The 20884-nt window shown below is 63.9% G+C and overlaps 5 protein-coding genes across 5 annotated transcripts; 3 read left to right on the top strand and 2 right to left on the bottom strand.

Annotated features, from left to right (window-relative positions):
- Positions 1 to 325: 325 nt before the first annotated feature.
- On the top strand, positions 326 to 1447 carry MJAP1_002538 (uncharacterized protein; the record flags this gene model as incomplete). The annotated part of the gene is made up of 1 exon (XM_060266473.1): positions 326 to 1447. The coding sequence occupies one exon, from the start codon at positions 326 to 328 to the stop codon at positions 1445 to 1447; it is 1122 nt and encodes a 373-aa protein (XP_060122456.1).
- Positions 1448 to 12979, bottom strand: MJAP1_002537 (NRPS; the record flags this gene model as incomplete). Its single annotated transcript, XM_060266472.1, has 2 exons — positions 1448 to 12826; positions 12941 to 12979. The coding sequence occupies 2 exons, from the start codon at positions 12977 to 12979 to the stop codon at positions 1448 to 1450; spliced, it is 11418 nt and encodes a 3805-aa protein (XP_060122455.1).
- Positions 12980 to 13332: 353 nt separating this feature from the next.
- Positions 13333 to 17247, top strand: MJAP1_002536 (uncharacterized protein; the record flags this gene model as incomplete). Its single annotated transcript, XM_060266471.1, has 1 exon — positions 13333 to 17247. One exon carries the CDS (start codon positions 13333 to 13335, stop codon positions 17245 to 17247), a length of 3915 nt encoding a protein of 1304 aa, XP_060122454.1.
- A 7-nt stretch (positions 17248 to 17254) lies between these two features.
- On the bottom strand, positions 17255 to 18964 carry ILV1 (threonine ammonia-lyase; the record flags this gene model as incomplete). The annotated part of the gene is made up of 1 exon (XM_060266470.1): positions 17255 to 18964. The coding sequence occupies one exon, from the start codon at positions 18962 to 18964 to the stop codon at positions 17255 to 17257; it is 1710 nt and encodes a 569-aa protein (XP_060122453.1).
- Positions 18965 to 18990: 26 nt separating this feature from the next.
- On the top strand, positions 18991 to 20760 carry NUG1 (nuclear GTP-binding protein nug1; the record flags this gene model as incomplete). The annotated part of the gene is made up of 1 exon (XM_060266469.1): positions 18991 to 20760. The coding sequence occupies one exon, from the start codon at positions 18991 to 18993 to the stop codon at positions 20758 to 20760; it is 1770 nt and encodes a 589-aa protein (XP_060122452.1).
- Positions 20761 to 20884: the final 124 nt, after the last annotated feature.

Raw genomic sequence — 20884 nt, 5'->3', positions numbered from 1 at the left:
GATGAAGGCACAGCTCGTAGTATGGCTTTGCCCAAAAAAGATCGGTCTAGCAGCAAAGAAAGCCTTGACTCAACGAGTGTACTGGTGCCTTGTGCTCCTAGGCAGCGCCCTCGATGCGTCCCGGCCCAGGTGGTCCGTGCACACGGACCATCCCGTCAGATCCAACGGCTCTACTCCTGATCGTGGTCGATCCCACCTACCTACGAATACTACTTCTGCACGACCACCTTGCACCTCGTCTCGATCCACCTCGACCCACCCTCCTCGCTCGGGCCTCCATGCGAGTACCTGTACGCCACTCAACCTCCACGTGTCTGCATCCACCATGATGCGGAGTCTCAAGTACAGCGCCATCCGCGCAGCCAAGGCGGTGGGCCTTGCGCTGCTCGTCGCAGCGTTACTGGCTGCCAACGTTCTCATTACTCTCTTCATGAGTTTCTGGACATGGATGGGCTATGTTCGCCACTGTGCCAACTACCGCCCCAAAGGTGTCGCCCTGAGCGAGAGCAGCGAGCCGCCGCCCAAGCTCGGCCCTCAGGTCAACGGCGTCCTGACCATGGTCAGCCGTACGAAGCAGCTTGAAGGCTGGCGTGGTCTCTACCAAGGCGCAACCGTGTCGTTTGTGATGAACTACCTCGTCGCACTCGTCTCGCTCCTCGGTGTGCTCTTTATCGTGATCCTTACGTCGCAAGTCTCGATCCCGAAGCACGGCGAAAAGTACCTGTTTATCGCGTACATTTTCATCTCGATCATCGGCCCGGTGCTCATTTCTCTCCCATTCGAGGTCGTGCTGTACCGCACCATGGTCTACCCCCGCCGCCTGAACTGGAAGGAGCCGAAGCGCTGCCTGCGTGCGGTCCTGTCCGAGGCCGAGATCAAGAACCCGTGGCGCCTGTACACTCTCCCTGGCGTGTTCGTCCTTCTCCTTGTGCGCCAGCTTGTCGCCACCGGCCTGCAGGCGACGCCCAACTTTGTCCTCGAAGCGTACCGCGCGAATTTCGTCCACTTTGTGCTGGGCGCTCCGGAAGCTGCGGCGAAGCTCACTGCGGTGCGCTTTCTGGTGCTCGTCGTGTACTCGGCGCTGACCGTTGCACTCACCGTTCCGATCCAGGTGCTGATTGTGCGTCTTGCGACGCAGCGCACCGCCTCGAGCGCCTTACACGCCGAGGACGCCGCCGAGCCCGATGTCTTTACGCCGCGCACGCTCGAGCCGACGTCTGAGCCGGTGATTTCGCTGCGCCCGTGCACGGAGCCGCTGAACGAGGCGGAGTCGTACTATGGCGCCACGACCGTCGCTCCGTACACCGGCGCGATCGACGCGGCGAAAAAGATGGTCGCCGAAGAGGGCCACGAGAGTCTGTGGCGTGGCCTGCGTTTCATCTCAATTCTCGTGCTCTTTGTGAATATCGGGCGAATGGATCAGTTTGCTAGTATTGGACACAAGTAGCTATTGAAATTCGTTGGTAATCGCACCCACCAAGGCCTCGGCGGCCGACGCATCGAGCACATCGTCGCCGCAGCGCAGCACGACACTCAGCGAGGCGCCGATGCACAGATCGATCGCGATCGGCGTCGCGGCAAAGCAACGGCGGCCGTCCCACGCATCCAAGGGGCTCGCAGACGCAAACGCGCCGCGGCTGCTCAGCAGCTCCAGGCCAATGTCGGGCATCGGCGTCCAGGGGCCGTCGGTGCGTGCGGCGAGCTCCTCCATAGCGAGAATATTCACGCTGACGTTGAAACGCGGCGTGAACGCAAGGCCCAGCGCACGGTGCACCGCCTCGAGACTCACTTGCTCATACGGGCGGCTGGCCTGCAGCGTGGCCTGAATGTGCGCGGCACTCGCACCGAGCTCGGCGCCGACCTCGCACACGAGCGGCACGACATTCAGGCACGGCGCCGCGAGGCGCTCGACGTCGGGAATGTCGGCGAGGCGTGCATTTTGCTGCACACCCACGACCGGTGTCGTGTTGGTGTGCTGCTGCACGACGTGCGCCACGCCCGCAAGCAGAACTGCAGGGAGCGAGGCGCCGTGCTGTGACGCAAGCGCACGCAGCGACTCCAACGGCACGGCATCGGGGCGGTGCACAAACGTATCGCGTGTCCGCTGGCCAGAGCCGCCCAGCAGGCACGGCGGCGCAGATGCGTACGGAGCAAAGTGCGTACGCAGCGCCGCCGCCTCGTACGGCACACGCAACACGCTCTCGATACCGACTGCGCTGGTCGGCGTCGCGCCATGATACAACTTGACGAGGTCGTCGAGAAGCAGCGGCAGCGACCATGCGTCGTACATGGGATGGATGAGCGTGATGACGACCGCGTCGCCATCAGTGCCTTGCACAAGGTCCAAGTCGGCGACCGCACGCGTAAACACACCGGCCGGCGTCAGGCGCTGGCGGATCGTATCGTGCACAAGGTCGTGCACCGACTTGCTTTGCACTGTGTACACCCCGAGCGGGCGCGACGCCGCAACCTGCACCTGGAACGGCGTGCACTGAACGCCGCCTGCCGTAAAGATGGAACGCAGGAGTGCATGACGGCGCTGCAGGGCCTCCCACGCGGCGCCCATAGCGTGTGCATCGAGATTCTTGGCACGATACGCAAACGAATAAACACCGACATGGTATGCCTGCTGAGCAATGTTAGCAAGGTGCATCGCCTGGCCGGACGTGACCGGTAGCACGGTCTCGATCTCGTTCGGCGCACAGCGCACCGCGTGCGCTGCCTCCTCGACCGAAACCGGCGCACGGATCTCGGCGTGCTCCGTGCGCTTCTGCGCATACGAGGCAGCGATCGCTGCGGCATGGGGCTGCGCAAGGTCCTTGGACTGGAGGACGATGCCTTGCAGACGCGCGCGCGCCGCGAGGCGGATCGACGCAATCGAGTCGAGACCCAGCGCAAGGAGCGGCGTCGTCGGCGCCACCTCGTCGAGGGGCACTTCGGCAAAGTCGGCCAGGAGACGGCGCAGCGCCTCGACAATCTCTGCCGGCGCCTCGGCGCTGGGCTCGTCGAGGGCCGGGACACTGCCCTCTTCACCCTCCCAGACCGCGCGGCCGTCGTCGATGCCCGCGACAATGTCTTGGACGCGCTCGCCCATGTAGGCGAGGAGCGCTGCGAGACGCGCGGTGTCCGCAAACGCAGTCCGCGCCGTGCCGACAAGCTCAAGCGCATCGGGGCGTTGCACAAACTCGACATTCAGCGCATAATGCACGTCGTGGGCATCGTCACTCGGCACCAGGCGCACCTTCTTCCACGGCGTGTCGTCGCTGTCGATCTTTTGCACGTCGAGCAGCGCATCGACCAGCGCCGTGTGCGCATGCGCGGCCTTTTGGATCGCACGCAGCGGCGCATGGCGGTGGGGCCGTGCGGCATCGGTCTGCGCCTGCACACGCTGCAGGCACTGCGCGACAGATCCTTGCAGACGGACACGCGTCGGCACCGTGTTCAGTGCAGGGCCGACGATGCGGTCGGCATCCGGCACATCGCCACGCAGAGACAGAACCTGGCCGAAGCAGACGTCGGCCGTGCTCGTGCAGTGCGCCATGAGCTCGGCAAAGGCCAGCGTCGCAAGCGCATGCATCGTCACGCCGATTTTACGGCAGGCTGCCTGTGCATCAGCGAGCGACGTGGGCAGCACGACGCTCGCGGTGCAGCCTGCATGCGGCGCGCCGGGCACGAGAAGCAGACGGGGAACGTAGCCCGTAAGTGTCTCAGCCCAGAACGGCGCGTGGCGCTCGCCGGCGTTGAGGTGCGGCACCAGCGCCGCATACGGCGGGCGCACCTCGGGCGTCTGGCCTTGCAGCAGCGCATCCAGCTCGTCGAGGATCTCGCCGAGCGCGTGTGCATCGTACAAGGCGTGGTGCATCCACAACGTCGCCTCGTTTCCGTGCAGATACAGCTTGTGCAGGGGCTGCGCGAGCGCTTCGGTCGTGTTCCAGGGGGGCGTGACGCTCGGACCGAGTGTCACGTCTGGAACAATGCTCGTATGCACTGCCTGGACCCACGGGACCACGGCATCGTCCACGGCATGGAACGACGTACGCAAGATCGTGTTCGAGGCGACCAGGCGCGCCCATGCCTCCTTGATCTGATCCGCCGAAGCATCGAGTTGCAGCGTGTGCTTGTGCACGTAGAGCGCGCCATCGCTCGCGACCGTCTGTGCAAGCATTCCGCTCTGCAGCGGCGTCGCAGGGACGAGCGTCGCGGCAGGAAGCTTGGCCTGCAGAGCCCTAAAGGCGGGCCGGTCGGGCAGGGCGAGGTCGGCGACATCGTGCACTTCGCCTGCGCCTTTGGCCAGGCGCTCGGCGAGGCGGTACGGCGTGCCGCACTGGAGAAGCTCGGCGACGGTCGTGGTATAGCCGCGCTCACGCAGCATGCGTACCAAGCGGATCGCCGACAGCGAATCGAGGCCGAGTGTATAAAACGACGCGTCGCTGTCAATGTCCATGCCCTCGAGCATACCGCCAAGTGCCGCAAGCACATCGGGCAGCGTCGGCGGCGCATTAGCGCTGCGCTGCTGCGCCTGTGCGCCGCGGAGTGCACGCAGCTCCGACCCGCTCATGCCAAAGTACCACTGCGCAAGCCGCGCGACGTCCACCTTGTTGTTCGGTGTGAGCGGCAGACCGTGGCCCAACACTAGCGTCTGTGCGGGAAGCATGTACGGCGCCAGGCGCTGCGAGGCACCGCGGAGAACACCTGCAGCGATCTCGGCACCGTCCGGCAGCAGGACAAGCTCGCTCGGCGCCGCGGCAGCCGACGTCGCCAGGAAGGCAACGAGCTGCTTGCTGGGGTGCGTCGGGTGCTGAATGTACTGCACATTAGCATCCTGGATACCCTCGAGCGCCAGCTCGTGCGCAATCTCTTCGAGCTCGACACGCTGGCCGTTCACTTTGACTTGGCCACGCTCCATACGACCCAGGCACTCGACGCGCCCATCGCAGAGGAGGCGGCCGCGGTCACCGGTGCGGTACACGCGGCGTCCGTCGATCGTTGGGAACTTGGCCGCCGTGAGGTCCGGCGCGCCGACATACTCGTCCGCGACCTGGGGTCCAGCGACGACCAGCTCGCCGATCGCGCCGGCGTACACAGGCGTGGACTCGTTCGCAGGAAGCACCAGCAGCGTCGTGGCGGGGTACACCTGGCCCACGACGCTGCGGCGCGTACCCGGCTCCATGAATCCGAGCGTGTTGCCGATCGTGCCTTCGGTCGGGCCGTAGGCGTTGATGAGGCGCTGCGGCGGCGTCGCCCACGTCTGTACGACACGCTCGTCGATCACGTCGCCACCGCTCATCAGCCATTCGAGCTTTGGCAGGCGGCTAGGATGCAAGAGCGAGGCAAGTGCCGCTGGCAGGTCCGCCATAGTGATGTTGAGCGCCCAGAAAGCACGCTCCAGGTCCGTAAGGAGCAACTCCTTGGGCGCACTACCGATCGCAAAGCCAAGTGCGAGCGGCAGGCAGATCTCAAAGAGACTCACATCGAAGCCGGGCGACGCGAGCTGCAAGAGGCGCGACGCCGGCGTGTGCGGAAGCATATCGCGCCACGACAAAATGGCTGCAGCCAGTGCCTTGTGGCCAATCTGCACGCCTTTCGGCTTGCCGGTGCTGCCACTCGTAAAGAGAATGTAGGCCGGTGCAGACAGCGCGGGTGGCGGCAGTGTCGCGGCACTGTCACTTTGCAGATCCGACAGCGACAGTCTCGGCAAGGCGCTCAGTGGACCCAGGTCGCGTGCTTCCGACAAGAGCGTGCCGGCCCCGACGGTCTGCGCCATGTAGGCGAGGCGCTCCATGGGGAGCGTGGGGTCGAGAGGGACGTACGTCTTGTGCGCCTTCCACACCGCCAAGAGAACAACATACACTTCAATCGAACGCGCGAGGTGGACGTATACGGCCTCGCCGGGCTGCTGCACGAGGTGCTTGGCGTACGCGGTGCTCTTTGCGTCGAGCTCGGCGTACGACAGAGTCTGCGCCTCGAAGGGCTCAAACGACGTCGCAAACGTGATCGCATCGGCGTCGGGCATCTCACGCGCATGCTGTGCAAACATGGCGAGGAACGACTGCCCCTCGTCCGGAACAAGCGGATCAGGGTGCACGAGAGAGCGCAGCGACATGTCGCTGGCCGGTGCAAGCACATCGCCAAGCTGGCCAAGTAGCAGATCGGCTTGCTTCCTCGGCAGACGGCTCTCTGCGAACACGACATGCAGATCCACCGCGTCGCGTCCAGCATCCGTCTGCACCTCGAGGGCAAGAGGGTATCCAGTCTCCATCGTGTCCTCGAGCTGGCTCTCGCCGCGCTCAGGGAGGAACGAAAAGAGGATATCGAACAGTGCGCCTTCGCGATGCAGCGCGCGTGCAACCGATGCGAGGCGCACAAACTGGTACGGCAGCATCTCGTAGAGCGCATCGTGTGTCTTTTTCAGGGGGTGACCTGCATGCCAGCGGAACGGCACTGTGGTCGTGCACGGTCCGTGGACGCGCGCATGGGATGCATCGCCCATGCGGCCAGAGAGAACGAGACCAAGGGTCACTTCGTCCTCGCCGACGTACTGCGAGAGGAGCGAGCAGAACGACGAGAGGAAGAGCGCATGGAGCGACACACCGGTCTCTTTGGCTTTCGCCTGCAGCTGCGAAAGCGGCGTCGCCAACGTGCGGCTCACGCTGGCGGCGCGGGCGCTCTTTGCGGAGTACTCGCCTTGGAGCATCGGGCATGGCGTAACGACCATGCCATCCAGCACTCCCGCCCAGTACTCTGTGGCCTGCTGCTCGACCGCGGCTGCGTGGCGCGCAAACGAGGCGTAGGAGGTCGACTCACCAGGCGAGCCGCTCGTGACTTCTTCACAGAGCATCGCAAACGATGCAGCATCATACACGGCGTGGTGCATCGTCAGACACAGCACGTCGTCATATTGCGTGAGACGCACAGGCGGTGCCGTACCAAGCGAGGCGAGAATGTCATCAGCGACACGGTTGCACGCCTCCTCGGTGTACGGGCCACTGGATTTCGTGCCGTACTTGGCCTCTTTGAGGACTGCCTGCACGAAGCCGTCGTCGACTGGAACAAACACCGTGCGGTAGATGGGGTGGCGCTGCAGCGCAGTGGCCCATTGTGCGAGCGAGCCGCCAGGGATGCGAACGTGATTGACGTACAAACGCTCGGCCGGCTCGCTGAGCGACTGTGCAAGCGTCGCTGTCTGCAGCGGAACGCACGGCAAAATATCCTCCGTGTCGAGATGGCGCTCTTTGACGGCCCGGCGCGCTTCCTGCGAGACATCGGCGACGGCGTATTTTTCTGCAGCCGTGCCAAGCAGCGAAGCAATGCCAGCAATCGTGGGGCGGCTCAGCACCGAAGCAAGCGGTACGGCGCTGCCTCCCTCTTGGAGCATATAAACCAGGCGCACAGCGCGTAGCGAGTCGAGGCCGAGGCCAAACAGATCCGTATGGATACCAGGAGTCTCACGCAGCGAAAGGATCTGCACAGCCGCCTCGGCGACGCGCTTCTCCGCCTCGGTCGTCGGCGGGGTATCGTCCGTCTGCTGCAGCGAATCCAGCGACTGCTTTGCATACATCGCACCGAGCGCGGCACGGTCTACTTTGCCCGAGACACGCGCGAGGGGAAGGTGCTGCAGCGGAACAATCACGTTGGGGACCATGTACGTGCTCAGCTCGGCACGCAGCACATTGTGCAGCTGCTGTGCCGCCTCGTAGCCATTTTCGTCGACAGCGACGTTTGACTCGGGCAGTGCGTCACGCGCAACAAATGCAACCAGATGCGGCTCGGCGTGCGTGGGGTGCGACAGCAAGAGCGTCGTCGCATGGGTGCCTGCATTGCACTGCGGCGCAAGGCGCACGACGGCCGCGTTGACTTCGTCGAGCTCGACGCGCGCACCACGCACCTTGACCTGCGACGTGCCGATACGGCCAAGGTACTCGGCATCGCCATGAGGGCCGATACGCGCACGGTCGCCCGTCGCATATGCCGCATGGCCATCACGCGCAAAGAAGGCGGGCGCATCAGGCACGCCAAGATAGCCCATACCGACGTGCGAGCCGACAATGACCAGCTCGCCAGCCTCGCCGCGCATCGCGACACGCCGCTCAGCGAGCGGTCCCTCACCCGCAAGAATGACGTACTGATTGCCCCAGAACGCTTCACCGATCTGCGAAGTCAGCGACGCACTCGTGACGCTGGCACACGAAATACCGATCGTCGCCTCGGTCGGGCCATACGCATTGAGGACCGGGATCGGCCCCTTGCCCCATGCCGTAAGGATCGCCTCGTCAATCTTTTCGCCACCCACGACCAAAAGACGCAGGGCAGGCAGGTCCGACGGGAGCACACGCCGGCCGCGCGTAGTGAAGAGCGACGGGACGACACATGCGTGCGTCACTTGGCTCGCGGCCATTGCGGCGCCCAGGTCGTTCATCAGCAGCATGCGCGGCATCGTCACAATCGTCGCGCCGACCAACAACGGCAGGAGCGCCTCGAGCAGGTGCACGTCGAACGCTTCGGCACTGCGAGCGAAGAACCGCGCGTGACGGAGCGTGCCCTCCTTAGCCGACTCGAAGCGTGCGTGGAAGTTGGCGATGGCCGCGTTGAGGTTGGCGTGGCTCAAGAGACACCCCTTGGGCTTTCCCGTGCTTCCGGACGTGTACAAGAGGTAGGCGGCGTCGGCATCGTGCGGCCGAGGCACGTCGCCCTCGCCGTCGAGCTCTGCAAGAGGAACACCTCCCTCGCCAATCACCAGCGCACTTCCGCTGTCGGCAATGAGCTGCGCACGCCTAGCGTCCGGCAGCGACTCGTCGAGCGGGAGGTAGGTGCGTCCGCTCAGCAGAATGCCCAGCAAGGCAATATAGGTATCGACGCTGCGCGCGAGCGCCACAGCGACCACTGCATTACTCGGTGTCCGTGCGGCAATTGCCGAAGCGACCCGCACGCTCTCCTTGTACAGGCTAGCGTATGTGCACGTTGTGCGGGTCGAGCCGGCGGCGAGGTCGTGCATAAACTCAACGGCAATCGCTCCGGGCGTGTGCTTAGCATAGTAGGCCAGCTGCTCCAACGGCGTCGGCGAGGCCACGGCCGCGCGCATCGGAGGCGCGGCAAGAAGCGCTGTCGGCAGCTGCGGCAGGGCCATGGCCGGTACGTTCGGCTCGGCGACGTACGCGGCGAGCATCGCGTCGACCTGACGCAAGAGCAGGTCTGCGTACGCCTCCGACAGCTGTGCCGTGTGCCAGTTGAGCACGAGATGCACTTGTCCGTCGAGCTGTACACGCACTTCCAGCGCAAGCGCGTGCTCAACGGCAATTCCGAGATCCACCTCTTGCGTGCGGTCGAGGGCAGAGGACCGGCGAGCGCCAACTTCAGCTTCGAGCAAGAACAAGCTCTCGAACAGGGGACGGTCGCTCGGCACCTGGAGCTGCTTGCGAACGTATGACAGCGGAACGTGTGCATAGTCCATCACGCGCGTCTGGAACTGGTGCACCTGCTGAATGCACGTCGCGGCCGACGCATTCAGGTCTACCGGCACGGCGAGCGTCGCAAGGAGCGGTCCACCGACCGTAGCATAGTGCGGCTGAGCACTGCGCAGCGACATGGCATCGCCCAGCAGGATCTTGTCTGTGTCCATGTACGCGCTGAGCACACGCGCCCAAGCCACTTGGGCGATGGGGCGGACCGATGTCTGCAAGGCCACGGCCGCCGCCTCGAGCGCTGAGAAGGGTAGCTGCGCGACATGCGTCGTACGGCGCATCACATCGCCGGGTTCGGGCCCAGCAAGGGAAGGGAATGCGATACGGTGGCCGCGGGGGTACGTGCTCAGTGCATCGGTCCACACCTTGAGCGACGTCTCTTCCTCGGTTTCGTCGATCGGAATGAGGTCGGCGAGCGCCGACGTGAACGGCGCGGTCTGCATCGTCTCCTTGCTGAGCGCGGCGTCGAACGAATCGAGGATGAGATCGAGCGTCTCGCCGTCGTACACGGCATGGTGCAAGACAAGCACAAAAAAGTCGCCGTCCGAGGCGTGCAGAAGCACGGCGTGCACGGGCGGTGTCGCGTCGCTCGGGTTGTACGTCTGCTGCATCGCCGGCAAGGCGTCCTTGGCCAGGCCGCTGAACGACACTTCGCGCACGTCGGGCGTGCTCGAGGCATAGAGCAGGCCGACGTACAGTGGCGCGTACGCCGCATCGCTGCCGCGCACCGGTACAAAGCCCATACGCAGGCACTCGAAAGAGTCGGTGACCTTTTGGAACGCGTCGCGCACGCTATCCAGCGGAATCGGCTGGCGCAGTGCGACGACGCGGTGCAGCCAGTACTGCTGCGCATTGACCTGCGTCTCGAGCAGCATGCTCTGTTGCAGCGATGTGATCGGCACGACCTCGGCGCCGTCGCGGCCGTAGGCTTCGGTAAAGGCCCGGCGGCGACTTGCAAGCTGCGTTGCACGCACATTCGCGTTCGCCTCGGCGTGCGCAGATGCCTCGACCAGCTTGGACATGCTGTCGTGGCGCACGAGGTCGGCCGCGCCAATGGCGTAGCCACGCTCGCTGAGCTTGGCGGCAATCGCCATCGCCTTGACCGAGTTGACGCCCAGCGCGGCGAACGGCACATGTGCCGTGATCTGGTCCGGGCGCACTGCGCACATGTCCACGATGAGGCCCTGCATGGCATTCGCGAGAGGATGCGCCATGACCACTGCGTCGGACTCTGCATCGCCGCCGCCGGCCTGCTTCGCTTCCCAGTCCACAAGGTCGAGCTGGTCGTATGCCTTGCGAATCGCCACACGGTCAATCTTCGCAGACGATGTCCGGGGAAACGCATGCAGCACAATAAAGTGATTCGGGACCATGTACGACGGCAGGAGCGCCTGCACATTTTTGCGCAAGGACGCGGCGAGCTCAATGGCACCTGCATCGGTGCGCAGGACCTCGGTGCTCGTGGGCTCTTCGCGCGACACGACAAAGCTGACGATGCGCGGCGGCTCGTCGTCCTGCGGCGCCGGCAGCGCCACCGTGTCCGCGTCGCGCACGCGCTGATCGCCCGCCTTGACTGCGGCATTGATCTCCAGGAGCTCGATACGCACACCGTTGATTTTGACCTGGTCGTCGTTGCGCCCGAGGTACTCATACTGCCCGTCCCACAAGCAGCGGACGAGGTCGCCAGTGTGGTAGACACGCCCCAAGGTGGGGTGCTGTACAAACTTGTCGCGTGTCTTGTCCTCGTCGCCGATGTATCCTCGAGCGAGTTGGGGCCCACCAAGGAGCAGCTCGCCGATCGCGCCGCGCGGCGCCACACGGCCGTTCTTGTCGACAATGACAGTGAGCGCCGTGTCAAAGGTCCAGCCGATATTGTGCGCTTTGAACATGTCCTCCGGCGTCACGGTGTGCATCGTGAGCGAGAGCGTTGCCTCGGCAGGTCCATAGATATTCACAAGCCCACAGTCCTGTGTCCACTCTTCGGCGACGGCCTGCGACAGCTTTTCGCCGCCGTTGATGACCATGCGCATCGAAGGAATCGCGCGGCGGGGCACCATCGCAGAGACTGCCGGCGTAAAGAGGGCATGCGTCGCCTCGAGTGCGCGTGCGACAGGTGCAAGGTGGCCGAGGAGGAGGTGCAGCGGCGCAAAACACACTGTGCCGGCATGGCCCCACGCGTAAAAGATGTCAAAGATGGACAAGTCAAAGACGTACGCTGCAAACTGCAGGAAGCGTACTTGGCCCGGCTGCGGCGTGTCGAACGTCGTCGGGACAGCTGCCTGGAGCGCACGCATTCCCTGCACAGCTGCGCGGTGCTCGATACCGACCGCCTTGGGCAGGCCCGTCGTGCCACTCGTCCAGATCTTGTAGGCGAGTCGGTCAGGCGACTGGCGGAACGCACTCGGCGTCGGCTTTGGTGCGCGTGTGCTCGGCAGCGCATCGATATGGACAATGCGCATACCTTGTGGCGCACAGCTCTCGACGGCCTTGGCACCGTCGCCTGCCGCAAGCACGACCTTGGCACGCGACTTGGCCAGGAGCGCCTCTTGGCGCTGTGCCGGCCATGCTTCGTCGATCGGGCACCAAGCGGCGCCGGCTTTGAGCACACCGAGGATCGCGGCGTACATGTCGAGCGATTTAGGCATGCACATTGCCACAATCTCGTCGTCTTCGTCGTCTGGGCATGCGTAGCCCACGCCCAGCGTCCAGAGGTGCGATGCGATGGCTTCGGCGCGCTCATTCAGCCGCGCGTAGCTCCATTCCTCGATGTGTGTGGGGCTCAGCGACGTGCAGCACGCCAGTGCAATAGCCGAAGGGATCGATGCGACGCGGCGTGCAAACTGGTCTTCAAGGCGCTCGGCTGCAGCGCCGCCTTTGCCCATGTCGGTTTCGAGTAAAATGGGATGCGGGTTGGTCAAGCTCGAGTAGGTGAGCGAGTCGAGCGCGTTCTCTAGCGGATCGTTGCGGATCAGTGCACGGACAACGGCGTGCACCTGGGCGAGCATCATCTGTGCCGATCCCTCGACGTGCACAGACGGCGATGCGAGAATCGACAGGCCTATATTTTCAGCGCGTCCGTGCGCGAGGAGGGCAATCGTCACGGATTCGTCAAGTTGGTCCTTGGCGTATGCAACTGCCTCTTCCACGTCGAGGTCGGGGCGGTACACCATAGCACACGGCCCAACTGCGCGCTCGAGCGTGCCGTCGAGCTGCGCTGCGACAGCCGAAATGGCGTCGTCGGCCGTGTTGGCCTCGCCTACAGTGATACTGGCCTTTTGGTGGGCCACCCAGTCAAACGCCACCAGCTCGCACTCGTGCAAGAGATACGCATGCAGGATATAGCCCCACGCAGCGCACAGCAGGCTGCCCTGACGCGCTCCGCATCGTGCTTCAGCCGCGTCGAGGTCTTTGCAGCGCACCTGCGCTGCGAGCGTCGTGTGGCTACGAGCTCGCCCAAACTCCTCGCGGGCTCTAGCACGTACGCGCAGGCCCGAGACGTCTGGGAATGGCGCGCGATCCATGTCGCTTGCCAAGACCTGCGCCGTGCGAAGGTTGAGACTTCTTTCGTATCGATCTGCCTCGGCCGAGGACCGTGCACTGGCGAACAGGGTACGCAGAGGGACGAGCGGCACGCCGGGCGCCGATTCGCCGATCTGCTGATTCGCCGGGGCCGCGTGAAGCGAGCAGGGCGCCGATCTTGTCTGATAATCTTGGCGTACCCACGTGGGGGAAAATTGTTCTTGCTGCCGTCTCGTCCAGCATGGACGAGGAGGCGAAGGAGACAATGACAGTGTATGAGCGATGCCGGAGATGGTGCTCCGACAATAAGCCGACCCGAGAATCGTCTGGAAACTATTTCCATCTCTTCCGGGGCATGGGAAAGGTCGATTATGCCTACCTTCTCGTCGGCACGGTCGCCGCGATCGCTGCCGGCGTGCCGCTGCCTGTAATTGGCGTCATGTTCGGCAAGATGCTGAACCAGTTCAACCAGGCATCGTGCGATGCAGGCATGCCACACGACACGAGCCACTTCCTCGAGCTGGTCGCAGAGCATGTCATTCTCATTGTCGCTGTCGCAGCCGCCAACTTTGCTCTTGTGTGGATCTATACGAGCTGCTGGTCGGCGCTCGGCGAGCGCATCGTGCGGCGCATGCGCGAGTCATATGTGCGCTCGCTTCTTGCGCAGGACATGACGTTTTTTGACCGCCTCACGCCAGGCGCGGTCAGCACGCACCTCAGCGGCGACCTGTTGTCGGTACAAAACGGCACAAGCGAGAAAGTGGGCATTCTCATTGCGTCGCTCGCCTACTTTGCCACCTCGTACGCAGTGTCGTTCTGGCTCCTGCCCGTGCTCGCCGCAGAGCTCGTGTCGCTCGTGCCGGCACTGCTCCTCGTGTCGCTCATCGGCGCCCACTTTGGGTCCAAGTTTACCGCGCGGTCCTCAGAGCAGCTGTCCGAGGCGACGGGCCTCGCGACCGAGATTATGACGCACCTACGTGTCGTCCAGGCGTTTGAGGCCTTGAAGCCGCTGCAGACTGTGTACAATGCCTACCTGCGGCGCGCACGCGTCAGCGGCATCCACCGCGCACTGAGTGCTGCGACGATGCTCGGCGCCCTCTTCTTTGTCGCATACAGCGCAAATGCCCTCGCATTCCACAGCGGCTCGCGCATGGTCGCTGGCAACATGGTCGACCCCAATGTCAATGCAGATGACACGGTCGGATCCGTGTACACCGTCATCTTTTTGCTGCTGGACGCGTCATTCGTCGTCGGACAGATCGCGCCCTATCTGCAGGCGTTTTCGTCCGCAGGCGGCGCGGGCCAGCGGCTCTTTTCCGTTATTGAGCACGCGTCTGCGATCGATGCAAGCAGCAGCAAAGGCGAGGTGCGCGACGCGCCGCTGCTTGGCTTTACGCTGAAGGACGTTACTTTCGCATACCCCGCACGACCCGAAAGCCATGTCCTCACCGACGCTACACTCACCATCCAGCCCGGCGAACGCGTCGGTATTTGTGGTGCAAGCGGCAGCGGAAAGAGCACCGTCGCTGCCCTCTTGCACCGGTTTTACGACCCGCTCAGCGGCGAAATTGCATTGCACGATGGCACGCCTTTGCAGAAGCTGAACATTCAGTGGCTGCGCTCGCAACTCGGCTATGTCGGCCAGGATGCTGTGCTGTCTGACTGCTCGGTCCTGGAAAATATCGCGCATGGCCTCTTGCAGAGCCCGCGGCATCCCCACCTCCAAGATGCGCTCCTTTTCCTCTCGCGGCACGCACTGCACGAGCCACTCAAGGAAAACTGGCTGGCAGACGCCCCAGAGGAGCACAAGGGTGCTCTCAACGAGGTTGTGCGCTTGGTCGAAGAGGCCGCCAAGGCCGCACATGCTCATACGTTCATCGAGACCCTGCCGGCGTCCTACCGCACGGCGGTCGGCCATGCGGCGAACACGCTGTCGGGCGGCCAGAAGCAGCGCATCGCCCTAGCGCGCGCTGTTGTGAAGAAGCCCAAGGTGCTTGTGCTTGACGAGGCGACCGCCGCACTCGACTCGCACAGCGAACTCGCCGTGCAGGCAGCGCTCGACGGCATGGAAGAGCCGCGCACGACCATTGCGATCGCACACCGTCTTGCGACGATCAAACATTACGATCGCATCATTGTCATGGCCCAAGGCAAGGTCGTCGAGCAAGGTACGCACGCCGAGCTCCTTGCGCTCGACGGGCACTATGCTGCGCTTGCTACTGCCCAGCTCGACGAACCGACGAGCGAACCCTCGTCCTGCCACGAGCCCGAGGAACACGAGGTGCCGGAAAAAGGCGTCTATCTTGGCGAGAAAGAGATGCCGGTGACAACCTTTGGCGCCGCCCGCGCCGAGGCCGAGGCCGAAGAGGACCGTGCGCCTGCAGTCAAGCCTGAGACGCTCGTTCCTCAGCTGTCACACAGCAAGACGCTGCGTCGTCTCGGGCAATGGACTGCGCCGTCGTGGCCGCTGTGGATTATTGGCCTCTGCGCGAGCGCTGTGATTGGCGGTGCGTACTCCGGCGAGGCCGTGCTCTTTGGCCACGTCGTCCAGGCCCTTAATCCCTGCCAGCCGGTGGACCATGTCAAGTCCCAGGCCGATTTGTTTGCGCTTTTCTTTTTCATTCTTGCCTTGATTGAATTGGTAGCGTACTTTGTGAGTGGCACGGCGCTCGGTCTAGTGGCCGAATCGCTTCTGCTCCGTGTGCGTCGGCGTATTGTTGAAGTGCTTGCTGTGCAGCGTCTCGCGTGGTACGAATCGCGGCATGCGACGCCCTCGACGCTCATCGCGAACCTTGTCGCAGACACGAGCAATCTCGGCGGCCTGACGGGCACCGTCATCGGCACGATCGCGAGCATCCTTGTGAACTTGATCGCGGGCATTGTGCTCGCACACGCCGTTGCATGGCGTATTGCGATTGTTATCCTTGCCACGGTCCCGATCCTAATTCTCTCGGGCTATTTGCGCTTGAAAATTCTGGCCGAATTTCAGCGCAGGCACGAGACGGTATATGCCAAGTCGACGGCCATTGCTGTGAATGCCGCATCGTCGATCCAGACGGTTGCCGCGCTGCGTCGCGAAGAAGACGTGCTGCAGCTCTTCCACCATGCCCTCGAGAAGCCCTACCACGAGAGCATGCGCTACATTGTTATTGGCAACGTGTTCCTTGCGATTTCCTTGAGCATTTCCTACTTTATTTATGGCTTCGCCTACTGGTGGGGCTCCAAAAATGTGGCGGAGGAGCGGTACTCGCAGGTGGCCTTCTTCACGGTCTTGCCTGCGCTCCTGTTCTCGGCGCAGACCAGTGGCCAGCTGCTGGCGTTTGGCCCGGACGTGTCCAAGGCGCAGGTCTCGGCGATGAACCTCTTTTCGCTGCTCGAGCATGCCAAGGCGCCTGCGCGGGCCTCTGAGAAAGCTGAGGTGCTCGAGGACGTCGAGGCCGAGGCCAAGGCGCCCGCGCTCTCTGCCCACGGCCCCCTCCCGGTCTCGTTCGACCAAGTGGGCTTTACATACACGCAGCGTGCAAGCCCTGCGCTGCGCGAGGTCTCTTTCGAGGCGCAGCCTGGCCACTTTGTCGCGCTGATTGGCGAGAGTGGTTCCGGCAAGTCGACGTGCCTGAGCCTCATTGAGAACCTGTACGAGCCGAGCCAGGGGTCGATCCGTGTCGGAGGCTGCGTCACGACGGCAATTCCCTCGCACGAGCTGCGGTCGAGCATGGCGATTGTCCCTCAAGACGCGATGCTCTTCCACGGCTCGATCCAGTTCAATGTGGCCCTGGGCCTGGACGATCCCATGTCGGCGGCTGGTGCCGTGTCGGAGGCGCAAGATCCTGTACATACTTCGTCGGAAGTGGACCCGCGCATCGTGCAAGCGTGCAAGGAGGCCAACATTCACGACGTGATTACCGCCATGCCGAACGGCTACCACACCGACGTGGGTCCAGGGGGCACACACCTTTCTGGCGGCCAGCGCCAGCGCCTTGCCATTGCGCGTGCGCTTGTCCGCCGCCCTCGGCTGCTGCTGCTGGACGAGCCGACGTCTGCGATGGACGCGACGAGTGAGCAGGCCTTCCAGAACACGCTCGAGGCGCTGCATGAGTCGCGCCAGTGCACGATCCTCACCGTGGCGCACCGCATGCGCACGATCCGCATGGCCGACCATATTGTTCTCTTTTCGCACGGCCGCATCGTTGCGCGCGGCACGCACGCCGAGCTCATGCAGAGTTGCGCGACGTACCGCGCGATGGTTTCGCACCAGTCCGTTGGTTCATAGCTACGTATTAGTCCGGACGCAGGTAGCGCTGGTACACGGGGTTGTGTGTTTCCTCCTGGTAGCTGTAGCCCAGGTCGTTGAGGAACTGGTCAAACTTGGCCTCGGTCTCCTTTGGCACCTGGATGCCCGCGAGGATCTTGGCCACGTCCCCGCCCTGGTTGCGGTAGTGGAAGAGCGACAGGCTCCAGCCCGCGTCGATCAGCTCGAGGAACTTGCGCAGCGCGCCGGGGCGCTCGGGGAAGACAAAGCGGAACAGGCGCTCGTTCGGCACGTCCTGGCGGCCGCCGATCAGATACCGCGCGTGCGACTTGACGAGCTCGTCGCCGGTAATGTCGACGGCGTGCATGCCCTCGGCATTCATACCGTCAATGATACCGTACAGCTCCTGGTCGCGGAGCGTACGCGCATTCTGCGGCAGCGGCAGCGCGCTCGCCACGACCGGGTTCGACTGCCGCGCGGGAATCGTGCCGTTGAGCATGAACGAGGTGAAGATGAATGCGCGCTGCGGGCCGCTGTAGCGGTACGAGAACTCGGTGACGTTGCGCGGCATAATGTGATTGTGCAGCCGGAGGAAGGAGCCGGCCTCTTCGGGAATCTCGACCGAGAGCAGCGCCTCTTTGTCCTCGCCAAAGTCGGCCCGCTCTGACACGAAACCGAGCCGGGAAAAGTTCATGTTGGCGCCGCTGACGACGGCGACGTAGCGGCGGCCGGCCGACGCCTCGCCCATCATGGCAATATACCGCTTCAAGCCCGCGACGGCAAGCGCACCAGCGGGCTCCGTGACGGACCGGGTATCCTCAAAGATGTCCTTGATCGCCGCACAGATCTCGTCGTTCGACACACGCACCACGCCGTCCACGAGCTCGTGGCAGACACGGAAGCACTCCTCGCCGACGATGCGCACCGCCGTGCCGTCCGAAAAGAGGCCGACCTCGTCGAGGGTCACGCGCTCGCCCTTTTCCAAGCTCTGCGCGAGGGCATCCGCATCAAAGGTCTCGACACCAATCACCTTGACGTGCGGCGGCGCAATGCGCTTGACGTACGCCGCAACGCCGGCCAAGAGACCGCCGCCGCCGACCGCGCAAAAGACCGCGTCGACATTGGTAAAGTCGGTCTGTGAGCAAATCTCGACGCCGACCGTCCCCTGACCCGCAATCACCTGGGGGTGATCAAACGGAGGGACAATCGTCAGGCCATAGCTCGCGGCGAGGCGCGCACACTCCGCCTTGGCCTCGTCAAAGTTTTGGCCGTGGAAGACGACCTTGGCGCCGAGACGCTGCACGTTCTCCCACTTGATGCTTGGCGTGCCGCGCGGCATCACGATCGTGCACGGGATCGAGAGGTGCGCGCCGGCGAGCGCAACGCCTTGCGCGTGGTTGCCGGCGCTGCACGCAATCACGCCCTTCCACTTTTGCGACTCGGGCATCTGGCGCATCATGTTAAAGGCGCCACGCAGCTTGAAGCTAAACACCGGCTGCAGATCCTCGCGCTTCAGCAGGACCTCGCAGCCCAGACGGGCCGACAGGCGCGTCGCCGGCTGCAGCGGCGTCTGCTTTACGAGGTCGTAGAGCTGTGCGCCGAGCGTCATGCGCAGATAGTCCGGCGAGCCGTCCGCATTACGGTGGTACTCGGGCAGCTGCTCATACATGACTTTGTACGCATCCGAAACAGGCAGCGGCTTGGGCGTGTGGGCGACCACCGCTTCCGGCTGAGCCATGGTGAACGAAGAAACTTTCCTCCACTATGCGCCAAAAACGCGGCGGACAAAAAAAGTCGAGCGGCCCCGGCGAGGGGGGGGTGAAGGAGCTGCCGTTCCGGCGGGGGCGCATTGCCTGCGCGAAGCAGTCGAACATGGAGCTCTTGCAGCTCGATAGGGCCGGCGAAGAAAAAGAGGAGGAGGACGTCGCGACGCTGTCGGCCCGCACGCGCCTCGCGCAGCTCACAGAGAAGGACAACAGTCTAAAGTCGTACATGAAGGAGCTGCGCAAGGTGCTCGAGCACGCCGACGTTCTGCTGGAAGTGCTCGACGTGCGCGACCCCCTGGGGTGCCGTGCCTACTCGCTCGAGCGCGAGGCACAGCGCCAAGGCAAGCGCATTGTCCTCATCCTCAACAAGATCGACCTCGTCCCGGCGTCAAACGCACGCGCGTGGCTCGAGTACCTGCGCCACGAGTACCCTACGCTGCCGTTCAAAGCGTCGACGCAGCAGCAGCGCCACAACCTTGGCCAGGGCGCCTCGGTCAACTTTTCGCACGGCAACGAGGCGGTGGCGGGCGGCGCCGAGGCCGCGGGCACGCGCGCCATCCTCCAGCTCATCAAGAACTACTCACGCAACCTGAACCTTAAGTCGAGCATCACCGTCGGCACGATCGGCGCTCCGAACGTCGGCAAGAGCAGTCTAATCAACTCGCTGAAACGCTCGAGAGTCTGCTCGGTGGCCGCGACGCCGGGCCACACCAAGGTCGTCCAGGGCATCATGCTCGACCGCCAGGTGCGTCTTTTGGATAGCCCGGGTATCGTCTTTACCGACTCGAATGCCCCGCCGGGCGCCACGGCACAAGAGGCGGCGGCGGCGGCCGAGGCAGCGATGCTTCGCAACGTCCTCAAGGTCGAGCTCGTGCCGGACCCGATCGAGCCGGTGCAGGCGATTCTGAACCGCATCGAGCCCAAGTACCTCGCCGAGGTGTACGGCATCCCCGCGCTGCCGTCGCGCGATGCGAGCGACTTTCTCCTGCGTGTCGCCTACCAAAAAGGGCGCCTCGCCAAGGGCGCCGTGCCGGACCTCGATGCCACCGCACGCTCCGTCTTGCACGACTGGAACACGGGCAAGATTCGGTACCACACGGACCCTCCGGCCAAGGCGCCGGTGCATATCTCACGGCCCAAGACGACAGTGAAGCCGACCGAGGCGCCACAGGTGGACGATGCGGCAGTCGTGTCGTCGTTCGGCGAGGCCTTTGATCTCGCGGGGCTCCTGGGTGAAGCTGATGCGGAAACGCTGGGTGGCGATGGCGGGTACGAGCCGCGGCCGGAGCCGGCCAAGCCGGAGCCTGTGCCGATGCCTGAAGAGGCCGAGGAGCCGGCCGACGTCACGGACTCGACGCTCGGCAAGCGCGGCCGCGATCTCGACTCGGACGATGACGAGGAGGACGACGATTTCCGCCGCCCGGCCGGAAATGCGTTTGCCGCGCTGATGCCCGACGACGACGACGATGAAGACGAGCCCGAGCCCGAGCCGGCGCCGAAACCCAAGGCCAAAAAGACCAAAGAGGCGCCGATGTTTACCGAGGCCGAGCGCGAAGGTATGGCTGTATCCCGGGGTGCGCAGCGCCGCAAGGCCCGCAAGGAAAAGAAGCGCAAGGCAGGCTTGGATGTGCATATGGAGGCCCTGATGGATCTCGAAGGCGAGGACCAGGGGCTGGACCAGGACCAGGACCAGGAATTGGACGAGCCCCTCAAAGACGCACCGTCTGGTGCGCTTGGCGAGACACCCGAGAGTGAAGAGGAGCTGTAATCACGATGAACATAGGATGAATGACGGGATGTAGACGCACCCCTGGCCTCTTGACCGGCCGGCCCTCGAAAACTGGCCAATTTGTGTCCTCCACACTTGTACAACCAATAGAGGCTTAAGCTAT

This window comes from Malassezia japonica, chromosome 4, assembly GCF_029542785.1.
Source record: "Malassezia japonica chromosome 4, complete sequence".
Classification (NCBI taxonomy): domain Eukaryota; kingdom Fungi; phylum Basidiomycota; class Malasseziomycetes; order Malasseziales; family Malasseziaceae; genus Malassezia; species Malassezia japonica.
Note: the sequence above shows the minus strand (reverse complement) of the source record. Positions and strands in the feature narration are given on the sequence as shown.